The sequence below is a fragment of the Metarhizium album genome (assembly GCF_000804445.1).
Source record: "Metarhizium album ARSEF 1941 chromosome Unknown scaffold_14, whole genome shotgun sequence".
NCBI lineage: Eukaryota > Fungi > Ascomycota > Sordariomycetes > Hypocreales > Clavicipitaceae > Metarhizium > Metarhizium album.
The window spans coordinates 82189-99828 of NW_024467588.1; the positions used below are offsets into that span (position 1 = coordinate 82189).

The 17640-nt window shown below is 53.7% G+C and overlaps 5 protein-coding genes across 5 annotated transcripts; 2 read left to right on the forward strand and 3 right to left on the reverse strand.

Annotated features, from left to right (window-relative positions):
- Positions 1–5118: 5118 nt before the first annotated feature.
- On the reverse strand, positions 5119–6258 carry MAM_05471 (uncharacterized protein; the record flags this gene model as incomplete). The annotated part of the gene is made up of 1 exon (XM_040824269.1): positions 5119–6258. One exon carries the CDS (start codon positions 6256–6258, stop codon positions 5119–5121), a length of 1140 nt encoding a protein of 379 aa, XP_040677594.1.
- A 1967-nt stretch (positions 6259–8225) lies between these two features.
- On the reverse strand, positions 8226–9001 carry MAM_05472 (uncharacterized protein; the record flags this gene model as incomplete). The annotated part of the gene is made up of 2 exons (XM_040824270.1): positions 8226–8585; positions 8642–9001. The coding sequence occupies 2 exons, from the start codon at positions 8999–9001 to the stop codon at positions 8226–8228; spliced, it is 720 nt and encodes a 239-aa protein (XP_040677595.1).
- A 2101-nt stretch (positions 9002–11102) lies between these two features.
- Positions 11103–12598, forward strand: MAM_05473 (argininosuccinate lyase; the record flags this gene model as incomplete). Its single annotated transcript, XM_040824271.1, has 3 exons — positions 11103–11157; positions 11207–11618; positions 11668–12598. The coding sequence occupies 3 exons, from the start codon at positions 11103–11105 to the stop codon at positions 12596–12598; spliced, it is 1398 nt and encodes a 465-aa protein (XP_040677596.1).
- A 1245-nt stretch (positions 12599–13843) lies between these two features.
- Positions 13844–15258, forward strand: MAM_05474 (isocitrate dehydrogenase NADP; the record flags this gene model as incomplete). Its single annotated transcript, XM_040824272.1, has 3 exons — positions 13844–14123; positions 14211–14747; positions 14834–15258. 3 exons carry the CDS (start codon positions 13844–13846, stop codon positions 15256–15258), a joined length of 1242 nt encoding a protein of 413 aa, XP_040677597.1.
- A 662-nt stretch (positions 15259–15920) lies between these two features.
- On the reverse strand, positions 15921–16992 carry MAM_05475 (uncharacterized protein; the record flags this gene model as incomplete). Its single annotated transcript, XM_040824273.1, has 2 exons — positions 15921–16728; positions 16808–16992. 2 exons carry the CDS (start codon positions 16990–16992, stop codon positions 15921–15923), a joined length of 993 nt encoding a protein of 330 aa, XP_040677598.1.
- Between the last annotated feature and the right edge of the window lie 648 nt (positions 16993–17640).

A 17640-nucleotide genomic window follows, 5' to 3' on the forward strand; every position in this document is an offset into this window, starting at 1 on the left:
GTGCGCTGGGGGATGACAGGTCAAAATGGGACCACTTTGGGACCACTTTGGACCACTTTGGGCCGTCTTGCAATTCACTGTCCAGGCGGTCAACTGGACGTTGGCAAGTAAGGTACCTACTTAGGTAAGTACTTAGGTACGGATCACGAGTGCTGTATCCATAGGTACGTCTAGCGACCAGTACCAGCCCTGATAATAAGTAAGTACCTACTAAGTACTTAATGTACTTAAGTAGGTTGGCAGAGAACATGTGTCCAGCGCATTTTGAGCTGCCCAAAGTACTGAGTACTTATTTACTTAAATACTTAAGAAGTAGACAGGTATACAGGTACCTGGCACCTCGACCACAAGTGGCTCCGCCGAGTCCTCTCATCAACGTCCATCCATCTCCCAAGACTCGTCAGGGCTCACGCCGCATGGGACCTGTGTTGGCTTGTCGTTCCCAACGAGAATTGGCTCTCAGTAGCATTCGATGTTTAAGCTGACGAGACGGCAAAATTCGCGACACCGGGGTCACAGCTCGAGATCAGCAGCAACAGCAGGTGCTCAACCCCGTGGGCTGGCGGCCCTTATTGATTGATGCTCGCTCGGTTGTCGGTCCGCCACGTTCCCAGAGCAAGACATCAAACGCGGCGCTCAAGACCATGGCCGTGGACGGGCAAAAACGTGCGCAGTTTTGTTTTCCCGCTCGACGACGTGCTCACCATTTCGCTCTGTGCCCCATCACACGCCCGTGATAACGAACAGGACGGCTCAGCCGCTCAGGCACCCCCACCTCCTGTGCCCATAGGGCCATCACCATGGATCTGGTAATTGGCAACCCCAAGGACGCAGTACCGAGCGCGCGCATTCTCTCTTACACTCTTACACACTGTCTGGCGGGGTCTGGAACGAACATGCAGTGCCAGCCGTGGAGATGGCGTCAAGCTCCGTGTCGACGGTTGCGAGTCTTATCGGGGGCAAACTGTGACTGTTTCTTGTTACTCTTATCTCTTCTTGAAAACCTACCACGTACGCTAGGCCTGGAGGCCTAGCTCACAACCCCGACATGGCGACTCCTTGATCGAGAGCAAGCAAGTCAAAAGCCATCGATCTATTACGAACGGCTCCGCTCCCGTCAAATGCCTGCTCGCTCCGGGAATCGCCCACGACCCAGAGCGCCGGGACACGGTGACGTCTCATGGCTTCGGCTCGGGCAAGAAATCAAATGCCTCAGCTCTTACGGAGTACAGTGCGGCCTACGTGATCCTGGTCCCTCGGTCATTCCAGGGCTTGCAGCACGTCCTCGGCAATTGCAAGTCCGTCTCGTTTTTGGTGAAGCCAGAATACATCCCAGTCCGTCCTTCCGGGCATGCGGAGGTTGTTCGCTGGCTGTTCGTTGCCACTGGTGACTATTCAGGCACTGCGCCGAGAGACTTGGTGCATGATATAGCTCGTACACGTTGGATCCTAGACTGGGAGCATCTCACCAAAGACGAGCGTCGGCCAAGGGCCAAGGCTCTCACAAGTCACAAGTCCCTCGGGCCTAATATAGCTGTAAGGCTTCGTGCTTGAGCCGTCGCCCCCTTCGCATCCAGCCTCGATGCCGAATTCACGAAGTCTTGCCTCGCCAGACTTTGATCCAACAGCATCTCGCTGGTAGCCATCTCGGGCTGTTCTTGTCGCGAAACCTGATGCATCTTGGAGCAAAAATGGTCTGGCCACGGGGACGAACTAGGCCGACGACTGCAGTCAAGGAAGCGAACGGTGGCGTGGGAAAACGTGTTTGGTGGTGAACCTACATGACCCCAAGACACGGCTACGACCCTAATGCAGCCCGGACACCACCGTCGACCCTAGCCGGATCTCTTCCATTAGATGCCTCGAAGCGACGTGTGTACGGCGTCCCTGCTCGGCTGGTATTGGCTGATGGTAGGGGAAACGCATTCCCCCTTGATCGGGTGGCGATTTATAGACGGGGTTCTTCGCCCTATATGTACAGTATACCAACACGTACTTTCACGCCAACGTGATTCCTCGTATGTCCCCGGGCGAGCTTCGTGCCTGACGCACGGCTGTTTCACTGAGGTGTGCGGCGGTAACAGTACATGAGTAAAGCTGATCGTGTTGTGACTAGGCTGGATTATGAAGCACTTGCTGATAGAAGAAGCGAGTAGTCAGTGTAGATAGTAATTATGGAGAATAATATAAGAGCTAACAAACAGTGTATTTATAGTATTCAAGATCGCAGTCTTGTGAGCCCCAAGTCACCGACGTCTTCAGAGCACCGTGTTTTTGGATAAATAATGATTAATATCATCGTAGGAAGAGGGGCTTGGACATCTCACTAACCTCGACGTGTTGATCAATGAGGTCCGCGATCTCTTGGCAGCTCTAACCCTGAGTGATGTCCCTCTTGACCACTAGGATAGATAGTACTGTGAACTGCGGCAGCTCCAATACAACGTGAAGATCTTGTGCGGGCTCTTTTTCTCAAAACTCAGCCGAGAAGGGCAGCTTTTGTGATGCCGTGATTGATTGTTGTGGGAGCAATGATCCGTTCGCTGTAACGGTCAGCGATAGCGACCTGACCAGGGAAATCTTAAGCCGCCAGGAAAGGTGATAAATTTGAAGTCGGCGATCGTAGTGCTGGCAGGATACTTGATCCACGCCGTCATAGTCGAGACACAGTCTCTAAAGAGAGAGAACTTGGCTTTTGGCGACAGAATCGCGCCAAGAGCGGGACTTGACCCTGCACGTAATGGCACTTTATTCCAGTTCCTGCTCCATCCCGGGCAGTCTGACATACGCTTGTCCATCAAGTCGTTATGCACGCGTGCCCCGCAAGCGTTGCACCTCTTGAACTGGCAATGATGATCTTCATCGGGACTGATCTTGCAGCTGCAGGAGCTACACACCGTCCGACGGCAGATGCGCACATGTGCTAGGATCTGGACTTTGCTCCCGCGGATCTTGTATTGCGGGCATGCATGAAACTTTGCATGCTGCTTCATGTCGTCGAAAGATTGATGTGTTCCATACTTCGCGCACTTACGGCACATAGCCGGCAGCCATTTGGAACATGCCTCGGCGTGTTCGAAGTTTTCTGAAGCTAATATCTTGTCTTTGCGACAGCGGAAGCATTTCTAGCATTCGCAGACTTTGCAATGTTCTTGGAGGTTAGCGAATCATTTGCGGCACCGGTGGCAAGAAGATGATTGTTGGCCGGATACATTTCTGGGAATGTTTCTCCTTGTCTGTCCGAAGCATGCCATTTTCCTGCACTTGCTGCACTGATATTATTTGCAGATCTTTACATGCCGCTTGTTCGCCCTTGAGAAGTCGCAATCTTAAGTGGCGGCCCGCAAATATGTGCTCCCTTTCACTCATCGGCACAATGTCCGATACTCCGTACCAGCAACAACTCCACACGCTTGAAGTAGCCTGGACTTCAGATTGGATTGAGCAGCTGGTTGGCATGGTCGTGCGTGAATCCTTTCTTCCAGGGGACTGCTGCATCGAATTTCCCTTCGCGGGTACAGCGATAAAGCAGGGAAAGAAAGAGGGCGGGCTATTGACATCAGCGTACGCGTTGCGCACTTGGATGTATTCCGCGTATAGAGGTTCCCTAGATGTCACAGCTTCTAAAGAGCCTTTCCCTAGGCAGTTCGTTGGTACCGCCTATCGAGAGGAGCTAGGATGAGGCCTACTGCCGCCAGAGATGGCGGAGAGGTCGAGGTTATGTGCGCTTGCCGACATTCTTCTCGTCCGATACGCGCGGCGGTTGCGCACCAAGGGTAGTGTTCCGAGTGCGATTGTTTCCACTCTAAAGCAAGGAAGGGACAGAACTCTCCTTGACCGTGCCGGATCGTGCAGTATCGTCCAGCATGGTAGGAACCTTCGCTTTGCATGTTACATATAACGCAAAAGAGAGAGACCTTATCCCGGCCGCTGCCTCCGCGCTGTAACGGATACACTCACCCACAATCACGTAGGCCAGGCAGGCCAGGTAGGTTGCAGGCTTCCCAACCATTGTATTCGTTGTCGTCAAGGCTGAAGCTTGCCTTCGCAACAAACTCTATTGCTCTCTGCAAGCTCCGTAATAAACGGCCCGGTCTCGTGGCCTTGTCGCCTCAGGCTGCTACCCTATGACAGTCATCCTCCCTCTCCATAAGGATAAAACGGGCCAAATAACGAGGAAAAGGGTTCATAGACTGAATGTTTTGAGTACATCAAGCTGGCTTCGTTGTGTCGCCCTGATCCTTGGTGAGGGTTTTCAACCCTTTCTCAATGGTAGACAACGCCGCCGTCTTGTCTTCATCTGGGATCTCCTCCCACTGCATATCCACCTCCTCGGGGAGGAATGGCGCCTCCAAGAGCGTGATGAGCCGCTGTTCTGGTTCCATTTAAAGAGATGGAGCTTCAGAAAGTGTAGAATGTGGTGTAGGTACATCCCTTCGGCTAGGAGCTGACGACGTTTTGACCTCTCGCCGAGGATCTATTGAGAAGGTGTGAGTGGGTTTACCGTCACCCGAGACGCCTCCCTGGACAGCGACAACCAAACAGGTAACTTTTCTTCCAGAATTGCTGAATTTCGGGCCTACTCGCCATACACAATCCCAGTCACCTTGTGGCGCACCTCTCACCAGGCACACGGACTGACCTCGGCTTTGTTCAATCACTCGTGTGTCTAGGCAATGCCTTACTGCAGACTTCGATTCTTCAAAAAGCTGATGATTCATTGCTTCATCCTACTCACAAGGCTGGTTGCCGGGCTCCTAGCGATACAACAGGCTTTTTTTCGCATTGTGTAACATTTGTAGTTTTGCTTGACGCCAGCAATCACAAGGCTCTTCCAACTCCCAATTGCCAAAAGATATCACCAAGTTTCGACGCTATTCGTATGCCACCTGCTAGATAACAAAAAACAACAAAGAACGTTCGCCAAAGCAGGAAAAAAAAGAGGGAGAAAAAAAAACCATTCCTCCATTGATCCCCAGGGAAGTGATATCATCGATTGAACAGAAACATCACGTAAGGGGAAAGAGTCGGTTTTTGTCGTTTTGCGCGGCGTTGTGGTATATGTTCATCTGCCTTCTTTTTTTTTTTAAAAAAAAAAAAAACGCAAGCGATATGAACTTAACGAGAGCCTGGACCGTCAGTTGGACTTGCCGGGTTACTCCTAAAACTACTCAAGTCCGTGTTCCCAGTTCGCCTCAGAGCTTGTCGCATTGTTTCGATATTGAGGTCGCCGCCCGTAGCTGCCATGTTCTGTTGCCCGGGCTTGGGGCTGCCAAATGGTTTTCGTGTTGGACTCATCTCAACTCCTTTCATGCTTCCGGGGTTACTTGTTGGAGGACTCGTTCCCTGTCCTTGGCTGGAGACGGGCGATCGGATGGGCGATGGTGATCGGTTCAAGGTAGCAGATGGAAGGGATGTTAACCCCACCGTGTGAAGGCTGTCTCTTGAGCCTGTTCCTCCTGCTTGATTCCCGTGTTCTGCCTGCACAACGTCTGCAAATGAGATGAAGGATAGCCGCCGTACATCGGTAGAGTCCAGCGATCCGTAGTTGGACGCAGTGTCCGGGGAAAGCCCAACGCGGTCTGCAAACGAAGCCAGCTCGGCAGCCCACTCAGAGGCCATCTGGTCATACGGTGACGTTAGTCCACCTGGCGTACCCGTGACTGTTACCGAGGCGGGTTGGTGTGACGTGTGTGTTACGATCTCCACCGCGTCGGGGTCCAGCTTCTCATTCGTGATTGCCTCGGAGGCATCGTCGAGAACGGGAGGGATATAGTTTTCGGTTTGAATGTGAGTGGGAATAGCAGGCGAGTTGGGCTTCAACACGGTGCTGTCCTGTACGTCTCTCTCGAAAATCTGCGAGCCGGCTGGAGATGATACCCGCGGGGAGCTAGAGATGGCTCGAGCAGGCGATGAGGGATGCACGAACACAAAATGCTCGCCAGTATGCAGTCGTGGTGGGGATGCCGTAATCTTTGGCGTCGTCGGTGATGGTTTGGATGTTTGTGATGGCACGGGCAACGCAGGCACTGCGTCGGAGGCAGTGGTCAACGAGGTGCTGCCGTCCTTCTTTTTACCGAAACCAAAAAGAGACCTTTTCTTGACCTTGGCACTCTTTTGATTGTCCATGTTGGGATCGCAATCGGTCTCCATGGCAGCATGATGAGTCGAATCGTCGAAGCTGCCATCGTCGGCGATGTCGCTGCCCCTGGGAAACGGCTCTCCCCTCTTTAGAGTTGGCGATTCGGCAAGGCTCATATTGACGACAAGACGAGATTAGGAAAACGGGGAAGAGGAACCCGTGAACAGGCTTGGTTTAGGTTTTTGTTGCCGTATTTTCCGCAGGAGTCAAATGAGGCAGAATGATAAGGGGAGACGTGTTATGGCACAGCAACCCCGGCGATCCTTGTTGTCCCGGGTGCTGCCAGGGATGACGACGGTCCTTGAGCCGTCTCCCGATGGTGCTGGAAGCCAGGTCTTGTGCTGCAGGGCGCAGTAGTGTCGTCTTTGTGTTGAACACGGAGCGGAGCGTCAGCACCAGTGTAGAGGATGCCAAGGCTCGAGAGCAAGCGAGCTGTTCAATCTGGTCGCCATCAACGAGTTCGCGTGATGGAGTGCATCGACGAGACGAGAGCGTTGGAGGACGAGGATTTGGCCACTTTTCAGAGCTGCAAAGGCTTTGAGGGAAGGAGGCATGGGGCATGTGCATGGGCAGATGACGCACTTTGACTTTGGGAGAACCCGCCAGGATTGGTCAGAGCTTGCCTAGGCAGGGACCAACACAACGCAGATGAGGGGTTATTGCCAGACAATGCAGATTGACAGGCAGCATTAAATCGAATGACAATCCATCCATCCCTTGACGGGCAGGCAGGCTGTCGACCGACGGTCCATTGCCATCGTCTAGCTGGCAAGCTGCCCGGCTTCCTACAGAGTTCCGGAAGGCTCCTAGCGCAGGCTCCTAGCTGACAAGCCGACACCAGTTGACCAGTCGACCAGTTGACGAACGCCTTGACGAGATCCACGACCCGCTCCAACCCCAGGGCGACAGCGACAACGCGAAGGTTGAAGCTTTTCGAACTGGGACGATGCAACACACGAAAACACATGGCTCTCTTCAGTCTGCCAGTGGCTAGCCTGGCAAAGCCAAGGTCCAGCTCCAACTGGTTCCGGCGTTGTTGAGGCGTCTGCTCCCTGCCATATCTGAACGTGGGAAAGCAAGTACGTATGCAATTCAAAGTCAAAAGCAATCAATGTCTGCATGGCCTTTGAAAACAAGGGTTCCGGGGCTGCAATTTCAAAGCGTCTCTAGTCGCAGGTGTCACGACGAGTTGCCCAGGGCCAGGGCTCTTTATCTGTGGTCTGGCGTGTCTAGTGCCGTGGGCCCGGTGGGTTTGACTCCCAAGCGGCTTGATCTTGGTGGAGGTCTTGGTTACTTGGTGAACGGAATGGGGCGCAGTCGATTCAACATGAGGAAAAGGGCGGGACGAGCTTTAGTTCAGCCCTCATTTCTTATATACATGATGCGGACAATGCCTTGATAGTATGCCAGGGCCAAGGATCCAGGATGTCACCTTGCCTTACGGTGCCAATATGTGACGCGTCAATACACCGATTGTCGATGAACTGAAAAAGCAAAGAGAACTTGAGAGGTAATCGTGCCCGCCCCACTTTATGTGGTTCGGCTAGCAAAAGCCCTCACCACCAAAGGTGGTGCTCGACAGCAAGGCGGGCCGGACACCAAGGCGGGCCAATTTTCAACCTAATAACGCTATTAACCTCTTCGCCTATAATGTACACCCTTCTCGTCCCAAATTTCTAGTAGATCTAGTACAGAATCCAGACGCCATTTACGTGCCTTTTTAGCTGCTTCAAAAAACGTCCTCTTGGCGTGGTTGTGGCGCCTTTTGTCGGCATGCTCTTTATGCTTGCTGTTCGCCTGATGAACTCGAGAAAGGTCTTTGCAAAGGCGTGATTGGAAGGAGAAACGGCGAATGGTTGACGCGACAGGTATGCATTTGTTGGCGGTGACGGGAGGGGAGCCATATGAAGAGGTGCATTATCTGTTGACTGTTTTTCTAGACCGGGAAATAAAAATAGGACATGTATAGAAAACCAGATATTACAGCCCTTTTTAAAAAAAAAATCAAAAAAATCAAAGGTCGTCACTCATTCATTGGAAGCTTCAACGAAAAAAAAAACCCCGGATGTAATTACGCAGCTCATTAAAGATCCACCTGATCAATCGCCGGCCACCATTGAGACCAGGCCCCCTGCTCGTCGAGGTTATTGCTGACTTCCGCGAAAAGCTGGTTCAACAAGGTATTAGTGTCGAGCTCGTGCTCGTGCTCGTGCTCGTGCTCGTGCCCTTGAACCGGCCAAGTCGCCTGCGCCGAGGGCCGCTCCGCGCCCCGAATCTCCCGAGTATGCGCGTCGGATCTATCCACGACACGGAACTCGTGGACAGACTGGTGTAGAGTATCAAAGTCTGCTCGTGTGCGCCCCTGGTATCGTGTCCGGTCCTCGGTTGCTCGCTCGTAGAGCACGGATGCATGGTGTATCGTTTTGATCTTGCGCGTGCCGCCCTCTCAATGTTAGCGCAACGGTGGCCACGGTCGTGTCATGCTTGCGGGCGGCTTACCCATCCGTCGGCGATTTTCCAGACAAGTCGAAACTTTTCCAGGTAGTCGAGACACATTTTGAGACAGTCGCTTGCTCGCGGGCTGCGGCCCAGGTTCATTCGGGGGTATTTCGCCACGTAGAGGTTGAGGTAGCCGGCTGAGAATGCGCAGAACCCGGCAAAGGGCGTCATGAGATGCACGCCACACTCGGAGGCCTCGTGTAGAATGGCGGCGATGTGCTCTGCCGCGCCGAAGAGGAGTCGGGAGCTGTCGTCCCACCAGCCCTCGGGGGCGGGCGCCCCCAGCATGGGCTGGTCGACTGGACCCCGTGGCTCCGACTCCGGGGTCGGCAGGAAGGGGAAGTACTCGCGGTGAAGCATGAGGGTGCTGACAAGGCGTAAGCAGGGGCGGCGGCGGCAAGTTGGGAGCCCCGTCGACCGCTACCGCTGTGGGAAGGGGATTCTTACCTCACGTAGTACAGGAGATTGAGGTAGACGAACGTCTCGCCGAAGCCGAGCTTGAAGCCGCATCTATCATCTTCAACTCCCCGTCATCACTTCGACCCGTTCGCACCACTGGGCACTGTGGTGGGGCGGGGTGACATCAACCATCAACGATCGATTCGGCTGCCGCATCGAATAAATTGAACTTGGGCAATCTCCCTGCAGGCTGAGCAAGACCCCCTTCCTCGGCGGAAGCAAGAAAAAAATCCCGTCTGTGTTATTGATTCTAATCGTGGGTGAGTAGACGAAACGTCAATCCCAGCCCATATCAGCGGTGGCACCTTGAGTCGTGTAATCTTGAGTCCAAATGATGATCGACTTCCGTACGCTTTTGAGCCAGGATCTTGCTGATTACGAATTCGGAATCACGGCCAAGGACCCTTTTTCCCGCCCCAGAGCCTGGTCAACGCCTGGCAATGATATCCAAGACGAATTTTCAACCCCTTTATCAAAATCGGAATACATATATATATACATATGCTCCCATGAAGACGCGTACAAAGACATTAGTACGGCTCGGTCATTCTGATGCCTGCCACCCACGCCTCATTTAAAATGCTGGTAGGCAGATGCAGTGACACCTACTCTGGGAACAAGCGTGTTCATATAACTGCCATATGGCTTGGCTGTAGATCCGTCAACAGCACGACGTCTTGTACAGTTTTGCGGCTTCATTTAGATTCTAACAGTTACTATACACGCGACAAAGACGAACTCTGGCGAAGGGCCAAGCTTAGTTTGTTCCTCCTGTCACGTTGAAAGCGGAGCGCGTACGGGCCAATGTAATAGGTCATCGGACTGTGGAATCATCATTCGCCCAGCTGTTTATTCGCAATGAGGAAGCAGCCTACTCAAATGGGAATCACATGACCCTCGTCAAAGGTTAAGATCTCCCAGGTTCTTTCCAGACAATTAGAGATGGGCCCTGCAACAAGTTGTATGAGCTGTTGCAACTTGTAGGCTAGTTACTTGATGCAAGACGCCCTCGTACAGGAACACCTTTGATGGTCTTTTTCCTTGTCGTCCTCGGCACGCTCCTGACTGGACATAAAGGACGCACGTGTACTTTCTGAAAAATACCAACGAGAACATCCCATCAATATACTTAGCCACCTAAGGTACCTACTCCGCTGGAACCCTCAATCAGTGAATTGCATTGTCCTAGTTGTGCCCTCCGATGTCAACGTTCACACCACCGGAGATGGAGCGACAACGGGAGAAACGAACTATCAGTGACTCGTGATCCATTCCAGGTGCCAATTCTGGGAGTAGTCTGGGCTGGTGTTACTGAAGCCCTCGCCGTGGCTGGTTCTTTGGCATCTCGCCATGGCCCTCAGCCGGGTCAAAGTCTGTCAACTGATCAGCGGGCTCGGACGAGCGACTGAGATAGCAAGCGATTTAGAAACATCGCGTGCATCTCTTCATGAGGAGAGTGCCAGGTCGTCCATCTCGTCACCTGCTTGCGGCTCCAGGGGCGGACAGGCGTAAATGCAATTGAGCGGTGTTAAGGAGTAGATCCAACTTGGGCGCAGATGCCTGGTGGCATTTACAAGCTTGACTGGAAAATACAGCAGTGCAGATGTTACGAACAGATGGTTAATGAATACTGGCCGAGATTCGCCTTCGCTACATCTGTAATTGCCGGTACAAATAAAACTACCACCATCCGTAGGTAGCGTCCTGAACTCGTCAAAACGTGAAGCGTCATTTCCCTCTGTAAAGAATAGGAGTTCCCAACCCTAAAGTACCCAGCGTCATTGGCTTGACGTCACAGATTAGTATCTAGCTTTGTGCCCCCGCTATCGGTGTGACAGAGACGCAGGCTTCACGTGACTAGCCGTGTTGACTCGTCCCGCCCACACGCACCTGCCCACACGGAGCCCCACTCTTGTTAGGCTATCAAGCAAAAATAAATCCTAATAGTTCTTTAAAGCTATCGAACTCAACCCTGGCAGATAAGATCCGCAGGCAGCACATCATGGCATCTGGAAAGACGCCTGCAGAAAACATGCTTTGGGGTGGACGCTTCACAGGTTGGTTCTTTATGGAAGTTCAAGGGCAATGTGCTGACCCCAATGACAGGCGGCCTCGATCCCCTTATGCTCAAATACAATGCGAGTATCCAGTACGACAAGCTCCTGTACAAGGAAGATATCCTCGGCAGTATTGCGTTTGCACGCGCAAACGCCAAGTCTGGCATCATATCCAACGACGAGTTCCTTGAAATTGAGAGAGGTCTCCGGGAGGTTCAGAAGGAGTGGGAGGCGGATACCTTTGTTATCATGCCCAACGACGAAGATATCCACACCGCCAATGAGCGCCGGCTCAGTGAGATCATAGGCAAGGACATCGCCGGCAAACTACACACGGGTCGCAGTCGCAACGAGCAGGTCGTCTGCGATATGCGTCTGTGGCTTCGCAACCAGATCCAGGAGATTGAGAGCCACCTAGTTGCCTTGATCGAGGTTATTGCCGGCCGCGCAGAGGCCGAGTGGTATGTCTGACTATCCTCCGAATCTGGCGACCCCTCCTGACCGTGATAGCGGCATCATCATGCCTGGATACACCCATCTCCAGCGCGCCATGCCGGTTCTGTGGTCGCAGCATCTGTTATCATATGGCTTTTTCTTTGCGAGCGATCTTGAGCGGCTGCGCGAGACTTCAAAGCGTGTGAATAGGAGCCCACTTGGTTGTGGTGCTCTTGCTGGCAATGGCTTCAATATCGACCGCGATATGATGGCTGAGGAGCTGGGGTTCGCAGGCCTTCTATGGAACTCCATGGCTGCTGTTAGTGACAGAGACTTTGTCACCGAATTTCTGCAATGGGGCAGCATGCTCATGCAACATATTTCTCGATGGGCCGAGGATCTTATCCTCTATTCCTCTACAGAGTTCGGCTTTATTTCTATCGCTGATGCTTATTCTACTGGAAGTTCTTTAATGCCGCACAAGAAGAACCCGGATGGCCTGGAGCTCTTGCGAGGAAAGGCTGGTCGAGCATTTGGCCATATGGCTGGCCTCATGTGTACCCAGAAGGGCCTACCCAGCACATATCAAAAGGACTTGCAGGAAAGTTGGGAACCCATGTTGGATCATGTGAAGACTGTCTCCGATAGCCTTCAGATCGCAAATAGTATCCTTGTTACCCTCACTATTAAGCCAGAGCGGATGAGGGCTGCCCTCGATCCATTTATGCTGGCTACCGATCTTGCTGATTATCTCGTACGAAAGGGTGTGCCCTTTCGTGAGACGCACCATATCTCTGGGCGGTGTGTCGCCAAGAGTGAGGAGCTAGGTATCCCGATGAACAAGCTCTCACTAGAGCAACTACAGGCTATTGATGGCCGGTTTGGGGAAGATGTTTCGCACACGTTTGACTACGAGAGAAGCGTGGAGATGAGATCAGTCAAGGGCGGTACGAGTCGAGCACGCGTCCTGGAGCAGGTAAAGGTTCTTAGGGCCATGCTGGCTTAGAGAGGTTTCATAGCTTAGAGGACTCAAAGGGCGGCATACATGGAGCCACCTGCTGCAAATCCTACATTTGAACCTTGACTTGATATTCCTTCAGCTGCTTCGGCAGCAGCTTGTCTATCTAAAACTGTGGTGGACTAGCTCAGGGAGCCATAGCGGGTGCTAGCCGCAGTCATTCCGGTGGTGTGCCGGACTCCCTAGCTGCCGGTCACTGACCTTGAAGCCAAAGGGGTACGTAATGAACAAGCTGCCGTAAGCTTGTTCATCTAGCACTACACAGGTGGGTGAGCGAAGAGGTAGACTATGTCCCATCACATCCATCACAACCATCTAGGCCGAGCGTAGCTCCAGAGCATAACAATAACTCATACTACACTAAGCGTGTAATACACACTTTTACAACATGTCGCGTCAAACTACTCCATTGGCCGACTATTCCATTGGCCGCAGAATCAATCCCACCATCTGGCTTAGGCCCCTGCTGGATCGCACCAACTGCAGCGGTCGTGACAAGCTGCTTTCGCCTGCATTGTTGCACCGTTGTGTCACACGGTCCGGTCACCGAGCCCACACATCGGCTTGGGTGCGGCGCCGAGACCGCCGTCCGAGGACGACAAGGTGTGTGTGACTATTGTTGATGAGGCTGGGCTGACGAAGTTGATCTCCACCCAACGTTCTGCTTGCTTCTGTTCGACTGCGATCCCAGCAAGTTGTTCCGGTACGTCGCAGGCACCATTTGGAGTTCTGGCTGCCACTCACGTCAGTCACGCTTGCGACGATCGCGTCATCAGGGCCAAGGGGATGGAGAAGGTTACGGATATGACTGGAGAGACCGGCCAAGGGGGAAAAAAGGCGCCCTTCAACGCCTTTTTTTTCTTCTTTCCTGCCCCCAGCTGATGCGCCTTGCGCTTTCCCATTTAAACCGCACAGGGCACCTTCCAGCATACCGCAACCTCGGCACGGACGCAGCGACTCCCCTCGTCGGCTCCCCACACTCATCAGCCTGGAACCGAATTTACGCTCGCGAGACGCTGCGATTGTGACCTCGAGTGCGCCGTCTGGTCGCCGCAGCGTGCTTGGATTAATTCGCTCGTCCTTTTTCTGTCTTTCTTCTTCTCCACCATGAATTCCGCTGCCAGGCTCCTTTCCTCTCGTGGCCGCTTGCCCATCGCGTCTGTTCGTGCTTCTCCATCTCCGTTTGCTCCGTCATTCGGCGCCGTCCGCACCTTTTCAGTCTCAGCGCGCAATATGGCTGCCGCACGGAAGATCAAGGTCAAGAATCCCGTCGTCGAGCTTGACGGTGACGAGATGACCCGTATCATTTGGAAGACCATCAAGGACAAGTTCATCTACCCGTACCTTGATATCGATCTCAAGTACTACGATCTGGGCCTTGAATACCGCGACCAGACCAACGACCAGGTCACCATCGATGCTGCCGAGGCCATCAAGAAGTACTCAGTCGGCGTCAAGTGCGCTACTATTACACCCGATGAGGCTCGCGTCGAGGAATTCAAGCTGAAGAAAAGTGAGTCAACCTGTGCATAGCAACCCACCACTGCAGCACATGGCTCCATGTACAATCTACTTACCTGAATCTTCCTTTGCAAAATAGTGTGGCTGTCACCCAACGGCACCATTCGAAATGCTCTGGGCGGCACTGTCTTCCGTGAGCCCATCGTCATCCCTCGCATCCCTCGTCTGGTCCCTGGCTGGGAGAAGCCCATCATCATTGGCCGCCACGCCTTCGGTGATCAATACCGCGCCAAGGACCTCGTCGCCCCTGGACCAGGCAAGCTATCCATGGTGTACACCCCCGAAGGCGGCGAGCCCCAAGAGGTCGAGGTCTTCCAGTTCAAGAATGGTGGCGGCGTCGCCCAGGCGCAGTACAACACCGACGAGTCCATCACTGGCTTTGCCCACGCCTCCTTCAAGCTCGCCCTCGACAAGAGCCTGCCCCTCTACATGAGTACCAAGAACACCATTCTTAAGAAGTACGATGGTCGCTTCAAGGACATCTTTCAGGAGCTCTACGACACCCAGTACAAGAAGGACTTTGAGACCAAGAAGATCTGGTACGAGCACCGTCTGATTGACGACATGGTGGCCCAAATGATCAAGAGTAAGGGCGGCTATGTCATGGCTCTCAAGAGTAGGTTCACCTGCATGCAAACCGCGCTTTCCCCTCACCCGAACCCGCTTAGGGAAAAAAAAAAAATTGCTGAGCAGTATGACCAGATTACGACGGTGACGTCCAGTCCGACATTGTCGCCCAGGGCTTTGGCTCCCTCGGCCTCATGACCTCGGTGCTCATCACCCCGGACGGCAAGACGTTCGAGTCCGAAGCCGCCCACGGCACCGTCACCCGCCACTACCGCGAGCACCAAAAGGGCAGGGAGACCTCCACCAACCCCATTGCCTCCATCTTCGCTTGGACCCGCGGCCTCATCCAGCGCGGCAAGCTCGACAACACCCACGAGCTGGTTGCCTTTGCCGAGGGTCTCGAGCAGGCTTGTATCGATACCGTCGACAAAGACGGCGTCATGACCAAGGATCTGGCTCTAGCCTGCGGCAAGTCCGACCGCTTAGACTACGTCACTACCAACGAGTACCTGAATGCCGTCGAACGTCGCATGAAGACCATCTTGAAGGAGAAGCTGTAAAAAAGGAGAAACGGGTGAGGAGGAGGCCAACATGCTGGGAAACAAGAGAGCAGGAGGAAATCAAGAAAGATTCAAGAAGCAATGTAGCGGTGGTCTAAAATGCCTCGGGCATTCTGCTTCCCCGTCACGCAAGGCGCGCTTACGGGTGTTTTTCTTTTCTTTTTTTCTTGTCATTTTTATCATTTTTTGCATACAGGGCCAACATTCCTGCCCCTCGGTCCAACATCATGGCAAGACGTATTACATACAGGTAGAAGAACTGGCACATGTCATAGGAGTCAAGACGGGTTGGTCTCATCTAGCAGCATGTATATGCGACGTAGAGCAATTTATGATTCATCATACCATGGAAGCCTGACTGCTATTTACAAGAGAGGAAAACCCTAGGTGCACGGCCAAGTCCTACAATCAGATTTTAGAGCCATACGATTGCGCATTCATCAAAAGGAGGCGAATCCTTCATGCCTAGTATACAGATGCAAAGTAAGGCGTCGACACCAATCTTCCCACCTCTCCTCCGGGCCATGTAGCCCATGTAGCCGTAGTTCTGGGAAACGTCTCATGTCCCCCGATTTGAGCCCTCACGCAGTACCCTTGCAATATACCAAACGCCATATATCCCCCCTTGGCAACGCCCTGTATCCCAGATCAAGCAAGCAAACCTAGTCATCCCTTTTAGCAGAGTCCTTCTTGGACTTTCGAACGGCCGGAGTGCCGTCCACGTCACTCTTTCTCTTCTTCTTGACGGGCCGACCACCAGATCCGCCGGGTCTGTACCCGGGGTCGTCGTCTCTCTTGCGCTTCCCCCTGCCGACGGGCGTGCTGAGTTCAGCATCGTCGTCCATGCTGGCGTCCCAGTCGCGCTCTCGATCGACCGTTCTTGTGGCGAGGCTGGCTCGTTTACCACGGCCGCGGCCTCCGCCGCGCTCGCCTCGGGATCCGCGCGTCTTGCGACCGCCGGCATGGTGACCTGCTTGGGCCTCGTCGTCGCCGTCATGAGCCTCTCCGTCTTGGAGGAAGATCTTGGGCGCATGCTTGCGCAACCAATTGGTCACGCTTGTGGGGTTCTTCAAGTGAGCGTGTTGGATTGGGTTGGTGCTGGGATGGGCGCGAGGAGCGAGCGTGGGAATATGTGTCTCTGGGTCTATTGAGCTGTCGATGTCGTGGATGTAGTTGTCAATGTCGTCGGCGGACAGGAAGCTAGACGGGAAGGGCTCGCCCTCCGGGGCAGCCAGGTCACTGAGGTACGAGCGCTTGGCGTCTTTGGCGGAGGTGTATGACGAGTGAGGGATCTCTTCGAGGAGCATTTGGAGTTTCTTCATGGCGAGCTCCTTTTGCGGCGGCGCGTGCTTGCCGTCAATGGGGTGGACCTTCTTGGAGCCCGGGGAGGGCCTGAGGGACACGTCTATTCGCTTGTCGAGGGGAATTTGCGGCGAGTTGTTGATGTCGAGGATGAGATCTAGCAGGCGGCTGCGTGGAGAAAAATCAGCATGGGCCGTTGATACGGTGCTGGGTGCACTGGAGGGAGGAGTCAAGGAGAGCGCCGTACTCATTCTCAACAGCTAATCTTTTTACGGTTGCAGAAGCTCTGTCCTCCTGCTTGTGTAGGTCCTCGCCTTCTTGCATCTTTTGATCGAAGAGGATGCGCATCTTGCGATACTTCTTCTTCCAAGACTTGTATCCGCTCTTGCGGTGGTCAGCCGACCCCTCCGTCTTGACGGGGGATCCGTCCATCTTGTCGGCGGCTCGTCACGAGTTGAAAATGGATCAGTCGCTCGGCGTGTCCAATAGGGTCAGTATCAATGCAACGGCGCCAGATTCTCTGGCGAGAGTCGTTGGCTCCGCAGGGTCGTGACGAGCGGACGGGCGTGATGCTCCTGAGGTGGACACGAGGGACTTGGGTCGATGAAAGGACGACACGAGGCTGACGATATTTGCAGTGGATTAAAATTTGATTGCAAAGGTCAAGTGTGTCGGCTTCCGCGTGGGTTGGAGATGGGGTTCGTGATGGAACGCGATGGACGAGAAGTGAAGGGAAGAGGGAAGGCAAGGGTTTTACAGAAATGGCCGAGGCATGGCGTGAGGGAAAGAGCGTGCGGTGCTGCGGCTGCTCCTGGCGGTGCGTGTCGACTTTGGGCGCCTCCAATGCGCCCGCATCGCGGGCCCTTGGTTGGTCCACGCCCCGTCGTGAGCCGCCAGGCCGTTGACGCGCAAGACGGGCTGCCCTTTGATTTTCTACTACTGTACGGAGTACATAGTTACTTAATGTCGCCAGGGCCGATTTCGCCTGTCCAGCAGGACAAGTTACAACTCCACGGCAAAAACGGGCCTGGGCCTCTCTGCGTGCTCATGCACTTCGTGACAATGCTGCGTCAAGGCTTT